The sequence below is a fragment of the Pteronotus mesoamericanus genome, unplaced genomic scaffold, assembly GCF_021234165.1.
Source record: "Pteronotus mesoamericanus isolate MK-2021 breed Mesoamerican mustached bat unplaced genomic scaffold, CSHL_Meso_final scaffold_21, whole genome shotgun sequence".
In the NCBI taxonomy this organism is placed as follows: domain Eukaryota; kingdom Metazoa; phylum Chordata; class Mammalia; order Chiroptera; family Mormoopidae; genus Pteronotus; species Pteronotus mesoamericanus.
This window is the reverse complement of record NW_026555310.1, coordinates 557981-574051: the sequence shown is the minus strand read 5'-3', so window position 1 is coordinate 574051 and position 16071 is coordinate 557981. Positions and strand designations below refer to the sequence as shown.

The 16071-nt window shown below is 36.3% G+C and overlaps 1 protein-coding gene across 1 annotated transcript; it reads left to right on the top strand.

Annotated features, from left to right (window-relative positions):
- The first annotated feature begins 14592 nt into the window (after positions 1–14592).
- Positions 14593–15540, top strand: LOC129084525 (olfactory receptor 6C2). Its single transcript, XM_054590719.1, has one exon. It carries the CDS (start codon positions 14593–14595, stop codon positions 15538–15540), a length of 948 nt encoding a protein of 315 aa, XP_054446694.1.
- Positions 15541–16071: the final 531 nt, after the last annotated feature.

Here is a 16071-nt window from a genome sequence, read left to right as displayed (position 1 = left end):
AAATTAACTTTAAAACATAGAGCTCTAGTAAAGTAAAACTTCTAAAAATAGAAAATATTATATAAATATATTAATATGTATTCTTTTGTATTATATTAGACTTTTTCCTTTTTGAAGATCCATTTATGATCCAATCTTAGTGTCTCATGAAACAATATGTAGGTTGTTCCTTCCATCAGTGAGTAGTATTCTAGTATATATACTTACCAGAGTTTGTTTATCCATTCACTGGTTGAAGAACTTTTGTAATTCACAAGATGAAGAAGAAAAAGGAGGAGGAGGAGAAGGAAGAGGGGGAGGAGGAAGAGGGAGGAATCAAAACATTATAATAGGAAAAATAGTGCATATAACTACACATGATATAGAAATAAAAGTAAGATAATTATAATTATGCCAATAAATTTGTAAATAATGTTGAAATCCTTATAAAAATTCAACATATCATAACTGGTATAGAAAAAATATAAAATATGAAATTCACATATGGGTGTGGCTGAAGTAGGTTTACAGGTGTGACTAGGTGAAACAGAATTTATTATTGTATTATAATGTATTAATTATTGTATTAATTTCCATATGAACATGTAAACCTGCTTTTGCCTCACCCTGCATTTATTACAAACTTCGAATACCCAATTGAAGATCACCTCAAAAGAAACTTCTAGAATCTAATGGTCTTAAAGAAGTATTTAGTAAATATTTAAGAAAGAATTAATATGTTTTACACTTTCAGGGAATAGCTAGATAAGTATGAGCACATTAAAAATAAAGGAACCATGAACAAAAAGTGGGTGTAGGATTGAATGTGGGAGGTGGGGATGGGTGGGGCAGGGGAGAGCGGTGGAGCAGGGGAGAGTGGTGAGGTAAAAATGAGGACAACTATAGTTGAAGAACAATAAAATAAATAAATAAAAATAAATAAAACCTGACAATGATATAAGGGCTCTCAATGTCTGCAAAAAGTCAAATCTACTAGAAATGGAACCTGTGCATACATCTATTCTTGTCAGCCTCCCAGACAAAGCATGATGAAGAGTATAAAAAGAAACAAAGGGCCCCATGAGTTCATCAGTTAAGGATAAAAAGGGATGTGATCAGAGATGGACCAGTGCAGGTTTCTGAGGTACAGGTAATGTACCTTAACAAAATTGTGGATACCTCTACAGTTATACATTGTTTGTATGGATGGTAGATTTTATACAAAAAAAAAAGGACAGTAATATAACTCTATGGTATTATAAAGCACATTGGTGAATCCATGAAAAATTATAATTTACTCATAATATAATTATTATGTTTGAAAAATCTAAAGGCATGATCTGAAAAAAATGACTTGTTATAAGGTGTATTTATTAAGCTCAAGACCTTTTTTAAATGCAAAAATACTGGTTATATATGTTACATTATCAACACACTACATACATTACAAAAAAAAAAGAAAACAAAAGGGGATAAGGAGAAAATAAAATCGGACTCCCAATCATGATGGCTGCATAGATAAATCCAGTATTTAGAATTTACCACAACTATCTCAAAATTACTATCAAACTATGTAAGGACTATCATTCAGAACCATCTGAATCTAGCTGACAAGAAACCTATAACTAAGGATATAAAGAAGACACATCAAAACTTGTAGGAGGGACAGAGGCTCAGAACAGGCTCGTCCCACCTCCATGAGTGGCAATCATAAATTGGAAACATAGTTCAACTGTAGAGGTCCCACCCTAAGGAGCCAAGGGTCCCAGCCCCATACCAGAACCCCCATCCCAAGCTTCCAGTACCAGGACAAGAAGTCCTCATATAAAAACCAGTAGAGACTGTGGGTGAGAGGGATGAAAAGGACTCTAGTCCCAGGCATTCATCTTAAAATGCCTGCATATTGATTTACTCAAACTCATTCATTCTGAGCTTCAGCACTGGAATAGCAGTTCAAAAGGCACCAAGGACATTTGCAGAGAAGCTGAACTGTCTGGCATCGAGATGATGGCAGAAGGGGCAGCTTTCTGCCATACAGAAGTGCTGGCAAAAGTAATTGTCCCTTTTTTGATGCCACACCCCACAGAGCCATCAGACAGATGCTATCTGAGTCTCCATCAATCTGGCTAAGACTGTTGCCCTGCTCAGATGATTTCCTGAGACCTTGCCCTACCCTACTTGCAGACTCACACAAGCCATTTCCAGTGGCTTTTCCATAGAAACCGCCTCTCTTGGCTCATGCTCCAGACTTTCCTAAAATCATTCAAACAAACAGCTGCTGGTCTCTGAATATCCTCTACCTCTTGCTAAGAGGCCCCAGGCCTGGCACAAGTGGCAGCCAGTCTTGGTTTGTAGCTTGGCCTCTTCTAGGAATGTCTAAAAGCAGGATAAATTGCAGTCATCTGCAGATTACTCTGTAGCTCATGCAGAGTGACCACATACAGAGCACAGGCAATGGCTGAGCTTGACCTACACCTACCAGGAGGCCCCAGAGCCAGTGTACCTGGTGAAAAGCATCAGACCAGGCCAGATTACAATCCAACCTTAGCAAAGAGTGACACACTCAAGGAGTGGACTTGGTGAGCATCAAAACCCCACTGAAGCAGTCCTGCCTCATGGGCTTAGCACCTTCACAGCAGCTATTCTGCTATAGTTGCAGTGTGTCCTTGCAGCCTCGGTCTGGGGGCCAATACCTCTCAGTGATGTGCCAACAGCAATCAAGACTCAACTACAGTAAGAGGGTGTACCACAAGGTGGAGGGGGCAAACCTGAAGAACCTGGCTCAGGTAAATTGCCCTACAGGACACCTACTACAAAAGACCACTCTTCCAAGACTGGGAGATGTAGCAGCTCTAATACATAGAAACAAACACAGGGAAGCAGCCAAAAGGAGAAAACAAACAAGTTCCAAATGAAGCAATAGGAGAAATCTCCAGAGAAAACACTAAATGAAATGGAGGCAAACTACCAGAAACAGAGTTCAAACAAAGGTTATAAGAATGCTCAAGGAACTTAGTGGCACACACAGACTGGAAGTAAAAGGATGACAAAAGATATTTCATGAAAAGGAAATTTTTAAAAAGCTAGTGTAGCAATAGTTATATCAAGACAAAATAGACATAAAAACGAGAGACAAAGAAGGACCCAGCAATTCCACTTCTGAATATTTATCCAAAGACACTCAAAACACTAAATTGAAAAGGCATATGCATCCATATGTTCATTGCAACATTATTTAGAATAGCCAAGATATAGAAGCAATTCAATTGTCCATGAATAGATGAAGTTAAAAAAAGTGGTGCATATACACAATGGGATATGGCTCAATCATAAAAAAAGAAAAGAAAAAAATATGGATGGACCTAGAGTGTATTGCACTAAGTAAAATATGTCATACAGAGGAAGACTACAGGTTCATAGGTACAGAGAACATTTGGAAGGTTGCCAGATAGGAGTGGGCTGGGGAAATATGAAAAAGGTGAAGGGATTAAGAGGCACAAATTGGTAGTTACAGAATAGTCACAGTCCATAGGGAAAATAGTCCATAATGTTGTAGTAACTATACATGGTTCAGATATGTATTAGATTTATTGGGTGATAACTTTGTAAGTAATATAACTGTCTAATTATGGGCTTATACACATGAAACAAGTATAATACTGTACATTGACTATTAATTTAAAATTTAAAAAGACTTTTAAAGAAAATAAATATCTAGGACTAAATTTTTTGTAGTTGAATAATATTACTTGTTTGGTATGATTCATTTTTATCATTTTAAATACAATATGTAAAGTCATAATTTTTATAAATCATAATTAAATTTAATGTTTCAACCTCTTTGTGCCAGGTCAAAAATGTTAACACTTAGAGAATCAAGATGGTGGAGGAGTGAGTAGAAGTCACAATGACTTCCTCCCAGGACCAATCTGGAATTACAACTAAATTGTGGAGAAATCACCTGGAACAAACAACTGAACAATAGCAAAAGACAGTTGTCCTTATAACCTTGGAGACAGAAGAATCAGCTTTAGCACAATCTAACTGGTAAGGAGTGTGGTAGAGACTCAAGAAGGTGGGCGGTGAGCCCATGGGCAGCAGCACCACAAGGATATTGAAATGACCAGTGGGATTCCCCCGAGAAGCGCAGGGTCTAAACCAAAAGCAGGGATCTCCAGCCTACAGCACCAGAGCCCAAAAAGTACACAGCAAACAGCCAGCTGCAAAAAGCAGCAGGGTTGCTTTCTGCCAGAGACAGGTGGCTGGAGACACAAAGAGCTGTTTAAAGGGCCAATGAATAAATTTTTATTTGCAGCCACTTACCCTGGTCCCCACCAAAAGTGGGTGCAGAGTGGGCTAGAGATGTCTAAGGAGAAACTGGGGAAGGACACTTTAGGGAGAGAACTGAGAGAGTAGCTGGCGGGATCTCGGTGGTCACTCATCCCCCATTCAGCAGCACCCATCTTGCTCAGGCAGAGACCACTCCCCCTGAGCAGCAGCAGCATGAGAGAACACAATAGCCCCAGAGCCGGGTGGTATTCTGCTCTGCCCTGTGCTGTCTAGGCTGCCTGCTGAGTGCTGAGTGGCAGCCACAAATAGTAGATCCCTGGAGAAAGGGGGCACAGAGTGGTCTGGAGACACTTGAGAAGAGACTGGGGACAGTCTCTTCTTGAGAAGGCCTTGGGGAGAGAACAGAGGGAGTAGCCGGGTGGATCTTGGTGCTGACTCCTCCCCCAGGCAGCAGCAGCATGAGAGGACCCAATAACCTTGCCCCCAGGAGGGACTCCCCCTGCTCTGAGCTGTCAAGCTGACCTGATGAGTGCAGAGTGACTACATTAACAGCTGAAGGAGACAGCCACAGATAGATCCCTGGAAGTCTCAAACAGACTGCCTCAGGTCGGACAGGGACAACATCTGACATCATCAGAGGCAGATCCAGAAAGGAAAAACAGTGGTCTCCTACCACGGAAATTCACACCACAAAGTCAGGAAATCAAGACAGATCAATTTAAGAAGCAGAAGCAACAAAGAAGAGTCTCACAAATAATGGGAAGACAAAGAAATATGCCCCACTCGAAGGGAAAGGAGGAATCCCCAGAAAGAGAACTGAATGAAATAGAGGCAAGCAAACTATCAGATATTGAGTTCTAAACAATGGTTCTAAGGAAGCTCAATGAGTTCAGTGAGCTCAGAGACAATTACCAAAAACCACAGGGAAATGACAAGGAACTTACTGCAAACTATATCAGCATAAAAAAGGACATAGAAATTAGCAATAAGAGGCAATAAGAAATGAAGAATACAATTTCTGAATTGAAGAACACAGTAGAAGGAATCAAAAGGAGGTGAGATGAAGCCGAGTATCGAATCAGTGGAGGACCAGGTAGAAGAAAGCTCTCAGAAAGAGCAAGAAAATGAAAAAAGCCTCAAAAAGATTGAAGAGGCATTTAGGGAAATGCAGGACAAACTGAAACATAATAATATCTGTATAATAGGGATATCAGAAGGAGAAGTGGAGCAAGGGATAGAGAACCTGTTTGAAAAACTAATGATGGAAAACTTCCCTAGTTGGAGGAGAGAGAAAGTGACACAAGTGCAGGAAGCACAGAGGGTCCCATTCAAGAGGAACCCAATGAGGCCCACTCCAAGACACATCATCATTAAAATGGCAAATATTAAAGACAAACAGAGAATCCTAAAGGAATCAAGGGAGAATCAGGTAGTAACATATAAGGGAGCCCTGGTTTGGCTAGCAGCTGACTTCTCAACAGAAACACTACAAGCCAGAAGGGAATGGCAAGAAATATTCCAAGTCATGAAGAGCAAAGACCTGAAACCAAGACTGCTCTACCCAGCAACACTCTGTATTAAAATGGGAGGCGAAATAAAGAGTTTCCCAGACCAAAGAAGGCTAAAGGAATACACCTCCAACAAACCAGCACTGCAAAATATGCTAAAGGGACTGCTTTAAGATGAGGAAAAAGAGTCTGTGAATACACCCAGTTCCTTTCAGAGTCACCAATACTGGATATTACCAATATTTTTATTATATATTAATCTGATTGTGACAATGATGTGTTATCTTAATTGTTCCTTTATTATTTGTTGAAACTAAACCTGTTTTTGTATATTTCTTGCCTATTTATATTATTTTTTAAAAGCTTTAAATGACTTCTTGGTATTCTTTATCCATTTCTGATTAAGTTTGTAGAATTTTTTTCCAAAAAGAAAAACAACTATTAACCCTTTTTTAGATGTGTGGCATATACTTTCCTAATCTATTACTTGTCCTTTAAGTTTTTTTATATGTATATTACTATATAGTTTTAAATGTTTAATATAGCCATATTGTCAGTATTTTACTTTATAGCTTCTGGGTTTGAATATTTTACTTTAGGTCATGAAAAATAGTGGTTTGTATTTTCTCATAAAACTCCTTAGATTCTACATATTGATTTTTAACTCACCTGAATATGTGTGAAAAAGGGCTCTATATTTGTTTTATTTCAAGTAATAGTGGTCCATGCACCTTATTTGTTGAATAAGTCTTATTTTCCCCATTGATTTGAAATATCAATTTAATCATATATTACATTGTTAGTCAGATATATACATTTGTTTCTAGAATGCTCATTATCTTTCATTGATCTACTTGATTATTTCTGTACTGGTGTCATGCTGTTTTAATTGCTGAAACTTTATAATGGTTTTAAATATTTTAATATTTTATAATTGACTTTGACATTAAAAAAATAAATAAAATCAATCTGCATTAAAAACCAAAGAAAGAAAGAAAGAGAGAGAGAGAGAAGAGAGAGAAAAGAAAGAAAGATGGAACTCCTACCTTTTGCAACAACATGGATGGAACTGGAGAATATTATGCTAAGTGAAATAAGCCAGTTGGGGAAAGACAAATACCATATGATCTCACCTATAAGTGGAATCTATTCAACAAATTAAACTAATGAACAAAATAAACTACAGGCACAAAAACATGGAGCAGACTGAAAGTGACCAGAGGGGATGGGGAAGGAGGACAATGGTGGAAAGAAGGGGAAGGGACTAGACAAAGAACATGTATGAATGACCCATGGACATGGATAACAGTGGGAATTGACTGTGCGAGTGGAAGGTGAGTGGGGATGGGTGGAGGGGGATAAGGGGGTAAAAATTGAGACAACTCTAATAGAATAAATATGATTTAAAAATTTTTTTAAATGTTAACACTTAGTCTCATAACCTATTCCTACAATAACCTATTGTTTCCCACAAAATAAATCCTAATAATAAATAAAACCTTATTGTATACAAAATGTAAAAATATGAAAATCAATGATAATTTAAAAACAAATGCTTGCCTTCATTAAAATATAAAATGAAAATTAGGAAAAGAAATCCATAAAAACAATGGTGTTATAATAGAAAAATAATAGAAACAGAGAGCTGATATTTAAGCAACATGCAACAAAGACATTTTCCCCTACTTCTTTTACCATTGGAGCTTTCTTTCTTAATTATGACAATCTCATTAATCATGAGCCCTGATCTACCATCATCAAACCATAAACTCCTAAAGCAACTAATATGCAACTATACAAAGTTCTTCCAGGCTTCTAAACTGCGATCTCTTCTCCCACTTACTGTAGTTTTTATTTCTTATTTGTAATTGGCCAAAAGCAACATTTTAAAATTAATCTTCCAAATCTCAGTTTATGTTTTAAAACATTCTCAGATGGGGTCCTTTGGAAAATATAAAAATATTTCAGGAGCAGCTATTTCAAAGCCAAAATCACTAGATCACTGGCTTTTAGATGAGTGAACTGTTTTTGAGTCATCCATGTAACTATGGTTCTAGAAAGTATCATCTGTAGGCACAATGAAGAATACGACAGTCTATCCAGAAAGTATCCAGCCACATACTCTGAAAACTAGAGGCATTTATTGAAGATACAAGAAACATTGTACATAGGACAATGATGCCTCAGTTTCCTTCAAAGTAGGCACCTTGCGACCTCACACAGTTCTCCCAATCACCATCAGCTCCCCTTGTTGTATTTTCCTGAATCTCATTGACGGTCTGAATTCTCTTCCCTTTCAAAGGTGATTTTAGTTTTGGGAAAAGCCAGAAGTCACCAGGCACTAAATTTGGGCTGTAGAGAGTCTGAGTCACCTAGGTGCTTTGATGTTTTTCCAAAAGAAATATGCATAAGATGTGATGCATGAGCATTTGCATTGTCATGATGGAGCTGCCAATCTCTAGTTGCCAATAGCTGCAGTGTTCTGAATCGTCAAAATAGCTTCCACAGAGGAATGTTCAAGCTTAATACAAAATTTAATACTGATTCATTGCTTTACTCGTTCAGTCATTTTGAATATGATGGCCACAGAGTACACGTGTTCACTTAACGGTATCTACTGCCCCCACTGACTAATACAGTAAAGTCATCATTGTCCATGCATGCACATTCCAGCTCATTCTCCTTTGCTGTCAGGTTATATAATGTTGTGCCAACCATTCTTGTTATATTAACAATGATTGGATTTTTTCTAGACAGACCTCATATGTATGTTATATTTGTCAGTTTTTCAAAAGTAGATCAATGCTCCCACAATTGAAAAAATAAATAAATTTAATCTACAATATCATTAAACACATGGGATTTTTCTCTCAGTGTATTTTTATATTGAAGACATACTTTACAAGCAATTGCTACATGGGAAATTAACTAAATCAAAATATTTTGAGTATTAAAATACCCTTAAAGCTAGAAAGTATATTAAGGAATTGTATCAGGCTTGTGCTCTTTTTCTCATCAGTAAGATGGGCACCTGGCTTCTCTCTGATGCGGCTGTTCTATCTTATGTCCCAAAGGACAGTGTCCCTGATGCTGCCTATTTTAATTGCTCTGCCAAAGTTCATGGTGCAAAAATGTATTAGTGACATTAGAACCTAGGTCTCTGAGGATTTTCTATTTTATTCATTCAGGTGATCTCAGTGCACCTTCAGAAGACTGATCAGAAACACATAAATATAATTATTTTTGAAGTAGGAAAGCCAACTCTTGCTCAGAACCATCATAGCTCTTCCAAAACCCAGAGGAAGCCCTTCTATTCTCCTTTACATTAGGTTTTTTTTCCCTTTGTGACAGATGTCAAGGGAAAATGCTTTCAGGGTTTACAATATGAAAGTCTCTAATATGCTATGAGAGCCTTTATACGATATGGAAAAAACTGGAAACTTGAAGGACTTAAGACCCTCCAGAAGATGCTTGGAGAGTAAGTGTCGGTTGACAACCCTGTTAGACCAGTGTAGAGGCACATCTGCCTGAACACAGCACAGTTAAATATAATAAAGAGCTGCCAGCTAAAACCATGAAAAATTATCAAAAGGGTAAGTACAATAAGGTAGATATGAGAATCACTTTTCATTTTGAGAGATAAAGAAATATTTGTTGGTATATCTTTCTATAACATGGTTAGTTAAGCTTATGTTAACTTTTAATATCGAAAATTATAGTGGATGTGTTATGGACTATGCAATAGGCCTTTACGAGACTAAGTTCACAGCCAGGCCTATGTTTTTTATCCATAAGTAGTCACGCATGTAGTTTAATATTAAGAACATACAGAAACATACTTTCCAAATGCTTGGAATTTATACACAAAAGGAATATTACATTGTTTAAAATTGAAATATTCTTTTATGGTGAAAAACTTAAGCAAGAACAGTATCATCTTTTCTAAGCATCTATTAGTTCAATAAAAATGTTCCCTTCTAAATTATTCACTAGAGAGTAATTCAATAACTCAGGAGAGAAAGGCACATTTTGTTGCACAGGATAGCAAGGTTGAAAAGAGTATTTCACTAAAACCATTTTTGCCTGGTGTCTATTCAGAGGACAAAGTTTGAAAAAGAAGAGGACAGCAAGGATATCAATTTTCAGTTACTTAATAGTTTGTTCTACTTATTGCCCTTTTTGTAGCCCTAGAGTAATTGGGATCTCTCCCAATTTTATCTAAATTCTTAGATAAATCAAATTTAAATAACAAGGTAAAGATTATTAAAGATAACTAAAGCACAGTAAATTATTTGCACATAATTTCACTTTGCTGACCTTAAACAAATACACAGCCAGATATTTCCACTGAAAAATTGACTTATTCAAGAACAACAGAGAATTGTAATTTGGTATTCAACATTTAATATCATGTTTATTACTGTATCAGAAAGAAGGTGTCATTCTAGGGTTAGAATGTTGGATTTTTTTGTTAATAGGCTTAAAATTGTAACCAGTGATAACACTCAGTATTTTTTATTATAGAATATATTTTATTTCAATAAAATTTGATGTTTAGACCAAAAAAGAAAAAAGAATTGAAATTTGAAGCATGTGATATAATGGCCAGCCACCCTCAAGGCCAAAGAAACAGAAGAGAAGAATTTCTTTCATAGAGGAAAGGGGGGATTCAGAGGAACTATTCTAAACAAAAAATCCTTTGGAGGAAAATGGCAGTTTGACATCTAGTGGCTTTCCATTGGCTGATTTTTAACAGTTTTTTGCTGAGTGATTGCCTGCTGAGAAGATCCTCTTCCTTCTCACTAGAGTAGTAGAGTAGAAAACATTTTTCTGTTGGAGGTAATTGAGGATGGGTGGTAGGGAATGGGAGCTGCACCTATGGGGCCTCCCAACTCTACTTTAAATGAGGTTTGTGTTTATTAATCTTCACTACTTGCATATAAGAGAAACCATCAATAAGTTGATCTTATGTAACACTGGCAAAAATAGGTTTTGCATAGAGAAGGAGGATTGAGGGAGTATGAAAACAACTCAGAGAATTGGAAAGCAAAGCACTGTTTTTACTTGCATAAGTTGTTGATCAATATGAGAGGCTCACAAAGAGACCATTTTTTTCAGGAGTGGAAGGGTCATCAAAGAAAACAGTTTTCATTTTTTATCTACTTCTTGAGAAACCTTGAGGTTTAAGATATGAGGTAAGTGTATGTGTCAGACTGTCATTATATAATGTTAGCCGGTAGCTTTATTAGTGTCTTCATCTTAGCTGCGTCAAGTCTGCATCATTTCCCCTACTTTTTTTAAGATTTTATTTATATTTAGAGAGGGGGGAGGAAGGGAGAAAGAGAGGGAGAGAAACATCAATGTGTGGTTTCCTCTCACGTGCCCCCTACTGGAGATCTGGCCTGTAACCCAGGCATGTGCCCTGACTGGGAATCAAACCCATGAATGACCCTTTGGTTCGCAGGCTATTGCTCAATCCACTGAGCCATACGAGCCAGGGCTCGCCTATGTTTTTTTATAGAGTTTTTTTAGAGTTTCCTTGCATGAGTGTCCATTTTCCTGTGTTAGTCCCTTGGAAACAAGGTTGGCCTTGCTATATGTACCTAATCTTATAAGGCACATGGCCTTAGGACCAATTTTTGGACCAAAAAGGAATCAATTTTTCCAGACTCAGCTATCATTTGCAGGATATTTTAAAGCTAACTGAGTGAAAAAAAATCATTTATTTAACAAATTAATTAATCTCTTCTAAGGAGATACTATTTTATTCAGTGATGAAAAAATAGCAGGAACCCTGGAGACTATGGATTCAGATAGGACATATTTTCATGGTTATCATTATAAATAATTAATGTTGGTTAAGGACTAGAAGCAGTTAAAAACAAAGTCTTTTCCTCTTGCTAAAAAATATACATAATGGTCAGAGATAGTATCAGCAAAATAAGTCTCATAATAGCCAGTTAATATTCTACTCATCCTTCATGTGTATCTGAAATTACAGTATAATGTATATATATAAATTAAATAATTACATATGATATAATGGACAGCACCAATTGGGAGGGAAAAGTAGATATAAGTGATGATGACAAGTTTGGGCAACAACTTCCTGAATTGTCTTGGTGGATCTCAAACATTAACATGCATATGAAATTCTTGATCACAATACTAAAATTATTCTGGGTCTTAAGTTTTCCACTGCCACCTAACCTCACTCCCCCACTTCCTGGCTAAATTTCTGTAGGTCTCTTTAAGTTCAGGAATCTATATTGTAAAAATCCCCTTGATGATTCTAATTCAGAGAGTTACTACAAATCAACTAGTTTAATGCAATTTTTTATTGGAAGAAGGTAAAACATTAGATAAATATCTATAGTGAGTATTTTTTGTATAAATTAAATGAGTTTTATGATATAGTATTTGGCAAAGAGTAGACACTGGATGAAATAGTTGCATTTTAAATAGCTTGTGTCGGATTTTCAAATAGCCATGTGGAAGCGAATCCTGACATAGAATTAAGTGGGTGTGGTCTAACAGAAAGAAGATGAGAGAGAAGAGTCTAGAATTGTATCATTAGTTAGGAAGAGTGAGCTGAAGAGGATGTCAGAGTGAAGCACTCCACCTCTTTTGGAGCACTCTCAACCTAATGATAACCATTGCTGCGGCTGGACTGGCCCTTGCAGTTCTTATGATTGTAAGACACCCTCAGTAATAATCATCAGGAAACTTTGAAAAATAGTATTTATTACTCACAGGTTCTGGAAAGCACATGGCACACCTGGGTCCACACAGCAAGGTCATGGGAGAGAAAGGATTACAGGGACTGGGGTTCTGCTTTATTGGGTTTGAGTGTGGGAACTTGGGACTTCCTGGGCTGCCTCTTTATTGGTGAATTTAAAATGTAAGAGTAGAAATTTAAGGTGTAGGAAAAGAAAGAACTAGTGGCCCAAACAACCAAGATCCCACAGGGGTGTCCAACCCATGGCCCACAGCCACATGCAGCCTAGGATGGCTGTGAATGCAGCCCAACACAAAATTGTAAATTTACTCAAAACCTTTGTTTTGCCCATCAATTTTCTTTAGTGTTTGTGTATTTAATGTAACTTTTCTTCTTCCAGTGTGGCCCAGAGATGCCAAAAGTTTGGTCACCTCTGCTTAAAACAAAGGAAGGGATGGTGGGTGTGTTCTAGCCAAACTATCTAGTTGGAGATAGCCACCTTTGAAGTGGATGTTTCTTTGAATTGGATGGCTCCACAATCAAAGCTTAAGTAATGCACTTGCACTACAAAAAGAAAGGCCAACTGTTAGATCTTACAGGACAACATATCAAGGCACAAGCCAATATACTTTGAGGAATCAGACAAAATGAAGTTAAGGGTTTATGCGGATGAGTATGGACAACAAAGACTACGGGGGCAAACATCACCTTTGTCATAATTTTGCTTACCCTACATTTGTGGAAAGATTTCTGAGAGGAAGACCCAGATAAATTAAGAGAATGAGAGAATTCTAATTTTCTGAAAAAGGAGAAAATATAGTCATCCTTATTTAATAAAAAAAAATCAAAAAGAAGATTGATCATGATATTTTGGTTTTGAAGAGGAGGAGAAAACAGAAACAGGTTAAAGTTTGAAAAAGATTATGTTTTCAAAAATGGAAGAAATTTAAAAAGCAAACTGCAGGTAAAATAAGTTGGTACATTTTGTTCTTAAGACATCTAGAATTATCATTTTATTCTCCTTTCCAAGTAATTTTTTAAATAACTGTAGCTGTGATTCCCCAATAGTCTGTTCACAAGGGACTGGAAGAATGACTGAAATTTAGTTTTTAAAAAAAATATGGTGGTGATGCCAGGTAAAATAACTACCAAAAATAGTGCCATTGGTTTCATCAGCAGTGAAGTCCCTGTAGGTGTTAGAAAATCAGTAAAGAGGGCAGGTTGGAAGTGAAAGTCAGGTTGCAGAGGCTTAACTCCTAAACTAAGTAGTGGTAAGACGAGAAGTTGGAAACACTAATGTCTGTTTAAAGAAATTAAAAACATAATGAAAAAGACACCACCTGAAAGATTATACTCAGTAATATTAAATGTAGTTTTATCTTTAGGAGCTTTGAGAGAAAAGGTACCAGAGTCAACTAACCCAAAAATAACATGAATCCATATGAATATATTCCTTTTGTAAATATCTTAAACATATTTTCCCACACTATAAATAAAATAGTTATAAATCAAACAATTTTAGGACTAAGAAGCAGGAATATAAGTGAAGAAGAATAAATAGACAAAGAAAATCCCAAGATCCAGTATTGTGTCTTGTTGTCATTGTTATTTGTTTGTTTTCCAGGAGAAATACCCTTAAACAATCTTACCCTTAAAACAATCCTTTGATTGGAACAATTGAAGAGAATTCATGTTCTTAATTACTTGGATATGTCCTATATCCATGGTTTATCTTGGATGAAGAGGTTTAAGAAACATCATCATTTTTTTCTAACTTATTTGAAATTCCAATTCATACAATGAATTATAATCAACTACAGTTATAAATTTTGAGGAACAAATAATGATCTGAGAAAAAGTTGGATTATTTAACAGTAATAGGAATCCTGAAGGAACAATCATTGCTCATACAAGTAATGTTCAAGAAATCTATTGGAACATTGATACTATGGATTATGATCTGAAAGGAGAAAACAAATGTAGACTGCTTTGTTTGATTTTAAAATGCATAGTCTTTTGCTCCAGAATTTGAATATCTATGTCCTCATAAAATTTCTTATTTTTACATGCTGATTAGGTAGATTTCAGGAGTCAGTGATGAGAAACCACACACCAATAACAACTTTTATACTGCTGGGACTAACAGATGATGCACAACTACAAATTCTGCTTTTCATCTTTCTATTTCTCACTTACATATTGAGCGTAACAGGCAATCTGACTATTATTGCCCTCACATTTTTGGACTCCCATCTTAAAACTCCTATGTACTTTTTCCTCAGAAATTTTTCCTTCTTAGAAGTCTCATTTACCACTGTCTGTATTCCTAGATTTCTGTACAGCATATCAACTGGGGATAATACTATTAGCTATAATGCTTGTGCAAGTCAAATATTTTTTGTTATTTTCTTCGGAGCAACAGAGTTTTTTCTTCTGGCAGCTATGTCCTATGACCGCTACGTTGCTATCTGTAAACCCCTTCATTACATTACCATCATGAACAGTCGTGTATGTACCTTATTAGTCCTCTGCTGTTGGATGTCCGGCTTGTTGATCATTCTCCCACCCCTTAGCTTGGGCCTCCAGCTTGAATTCTGTGGCTCCAATGCCATTGATCATTTTAGCTGTGATGCAAGTCCCCTCCTAAAGATCTCCTGCTCAGATACATGGATAATAGAACAAATAGTTATCCTTGTGGCTATATTTGCACTCATTATCACCCTAGTGTGTGTGTTTCTGTCCTACACATATATTATCAGGACAATTTTGAGATTCCCCTCTGTCCAACAAAGAAAAAAGGCCTTTTCCACTTGTTCATCCCACATGATTGTGGTTTCCATCACCTATGGCAGCTGCATTTTCATCTATATCAAGCCCTCAGCAAAGGATGAGGTGGCCATAAATAAAGGTGTTTCAGTGCTTACTACTTCTGTTGCACCTTTGTTGAACCCCTTCATTTACACTCTGAGGAATAAGCAAGTGAAACAAGCTTTTAATGACTCCATTAAGAGGATAATATTTCTCTCAAAGAAATTGAAGTTTTGATGAATCAGAGTAAAATAAAAGAAGTCCCCTAAATATTTAACAACAGCTTTTAACTTATTTCATTGCTTTGTACCTATAATTTACTCATATTGACTTTCTCAAAGACATTTAATACTGCATTCTAATCTCACCTTAATCACACTCCTTCCTCTTCATTCAAACCAAACTCATACATCATGTTTGTCTTCATTGTGAACATATAAAATATATTCCCAAGTAATTAAACTTGCCTCTATTTCTGACTTAGTCTTTTCATCAGTGCTCTGGAAAAGAAAGAAATAGTAGTTAAAAGTATATAAATTATATAGAAGATACATTATAGAGTAATAGTCCTGGTTCCTTTCTCTAAGGCAAAGTTATCCATATTACTATCATAAACTTAAGAGTCAAATAAGAAAATAGCAAAACAGTGATGTATTAAAATAAATTAAACCAACTAAGGCATTCCAGGCTAATTAAAATAATGAAAATAACAAGAAATATCAGTGGGAGTTTGGGAATAATAAGAATTGAAAAGTAGAAACATCTTTA